This window comes from Eimeria tenella, genomic scaffold, assembly GCF_000499545.2.
Source record: "Eimeria tenella Houghton genomic scaffold, Eth_scaff3965, whole genome shotgun sequence".
NCBI lineage: Eukaryota > Apicomplexa > Conoidasida > Eucoccidiorida > Eimeriidae > Eimeria > Eimeria tenella.
In genome coordinates, this window is record NW_013544878.1 from 1 (window position 1) to 1,625 (window position 1,625).

The 1,625-nt window shown below is 60.2% G+C and overlaps 2 protein-coding genes across 2 annotated transcripts; one reads left to right on the forward strand and one right to left on the reverse strand.

Annotated features, from left to right (window-relative positions):
* Positions 1–86: 86 nt before the first annotated feature.
* Positions 87–308, forward strand: ETH_00042475 (uncharacterized protein; the record flags this gene model as incomplete). The annotated part of the gene is made up of 1 exon (XM_013379788.1): positions 87–308. The coding sequence occupies one exon, from the start codon at positions 87–89 to the stop codon at positions 306–308; it is 222 nt and encodes a 73-aa protein (XP_013235242.1).
* A 59-nt stretch (positions 309–367) lies between these two features.
* ETH_00042480 (uncharacterized protein) lies at positions 368–1,242 on the reverse strand (the record flags this gene model as incomplete). The annotated part of the gene is made up of 2 exons (XM_013379789.1): positions 368–394; positions 547–1,242. 2 exons carry the CDS (start codon positions 1,240–1,242, stop codon positions 368–370), a joined length of 723 nt encoding a protein of 240 aa, XP_013235243.1.
* Between the last annotated feature and the right edge of the window lie 383 nt (positions 1,243–1,625).

Genomic DNA, 1,625 nt, shown 5'->3' on the forward strand with positions numbered 1-1,625 from the left:
GCAGTTCTTGCAGCAGCAGCTCCCGCCGCCGCCGCCGCTGCTGCTGCTGCTGCTGCTGCTGAATATTCGCTGCCCCCCTGTGCCGCATGCAACGCATGCAGCAGCAATCCAAGTGCAAGGATCTGCTGCTTCCAGATTTGGCACTGCAGCAAACCCTCGAAAAGCCACGCCCTCCAGCAGCACGGGGGGGCTTGGGCCTCGTGTCGCTTGCTGCGCGCAGCAGCAGCAGCAGCAGCAGCAGCAGCAGCAGGGGTGAGAGCAGCAGGTGCGGCCAAAGCGGTACCAGCAAGGAACGCCTACACGAGTAGCAACGCGGCAGCAGCAGCAGCAGCAGACGCGATAACTGAGGCAGCAGCAGCAGCGGAAGCTACGGCAGCAGCAGCAGCAACAGGTCCTGCAGTAGCAGCTGACCAAAACCTGAAACAGTAGCAGCAGCAGCAGCAGCAGCAAAGGCACCGGCAAGAGCAGCAGCAGCAGCTGGCGCGACAAACGAAGCACGAGCAGCAGCAACAGCAGCAGCAACAGCAATAGCAGAAGCAGCAGCACCTCAACAGCAATTCGCGAGAGATCTCTGCAAGTGCGAACAGCAGCAGCAATGCCTCTGTGCTGCTGCGGGGGCCCAAAGGCAAACCAAACAGAAGGGGATCCCCGTTGCTGCTGCTGCAGCAGCTGCTGCAGCTCTTGCTGCTGCTGCGTCGGCATCAGCTGCTGCTGCTGGTCCTGCTGCTGCTGTTGATCGCTCTGTTGCCGATTCGGGCCGCTAACGCAAGCTGCCCAAGGGCTTTGCTGCATCTGCTGCTGCTGCTGCTGCTGCTCGCGTTGCTGCTGCTGCCGCTGCTGCTCCAATTGCTGCTGCTGCTCCATCCCGTGCTCCCGCTGCTGCTGTTGCTGCTGCGGTTCGACCTGCTGTTTGTGCGCCTGTTGCCCAGCTTTCTGCGTTTGCTGTTGCTGCTGCTGTTGCTGCTGCTGCTGCTGCTGCTGCTGCAGCGATGATTCCACATAGGCATCTGCAACGCTGTCTTCTGCTCGCTCTTGCTGTTGCAAGTTCTGCTGCTGCTGCTGATGCTGCAGAAGCTGTTGTTGTTGCTGCTGCTGCAGAAGCTGTTGTTGCTGCTGTTGCTGCAGAAGCTGCTGTTGCTGCTGCTGCTGCTGCTGCTTAAACTGCTGCAGCCTCCGCTTTGCATCTCTTAGTAAGGCCCGCCTCTCCACCACGTCGGCGCACCACAAGGGCAGCCGCGTCAGCTGCAGCAGCAGCAGCAGCAATTGCAGCAGCAGCAGCAGTTGCAGCAGCAGCAGCAGCAGTTGCAGCAGCAGCAGCACTTGGCTCCTTTGATTTTCTCTGCTTGCGCGTTTGCTGCCTCGCTGCGCACTGCGTGTTCGCGTAGCAGCTGCGCAGGGTTTAGGGTTTAGGGTTTAGGGTTTAGGGTTTAGGGTTTAGGGTTTACCTGGGCCCTTTCAGGGGCTGTCCAGCCAAGAGCAGCTAAGTTGCTGCAGTCTCCTCCTTCTAAGCTGCTTCTGCTGAAGGAGACATTTCGGAGACGCAGCCATTCTCCTTGCTGCAGCAGCCCGTTGCTGCTGCTGCTGCTGCTGCTGAGGTGCTGCAGCAGCAGCGCAGCAACAGAAGC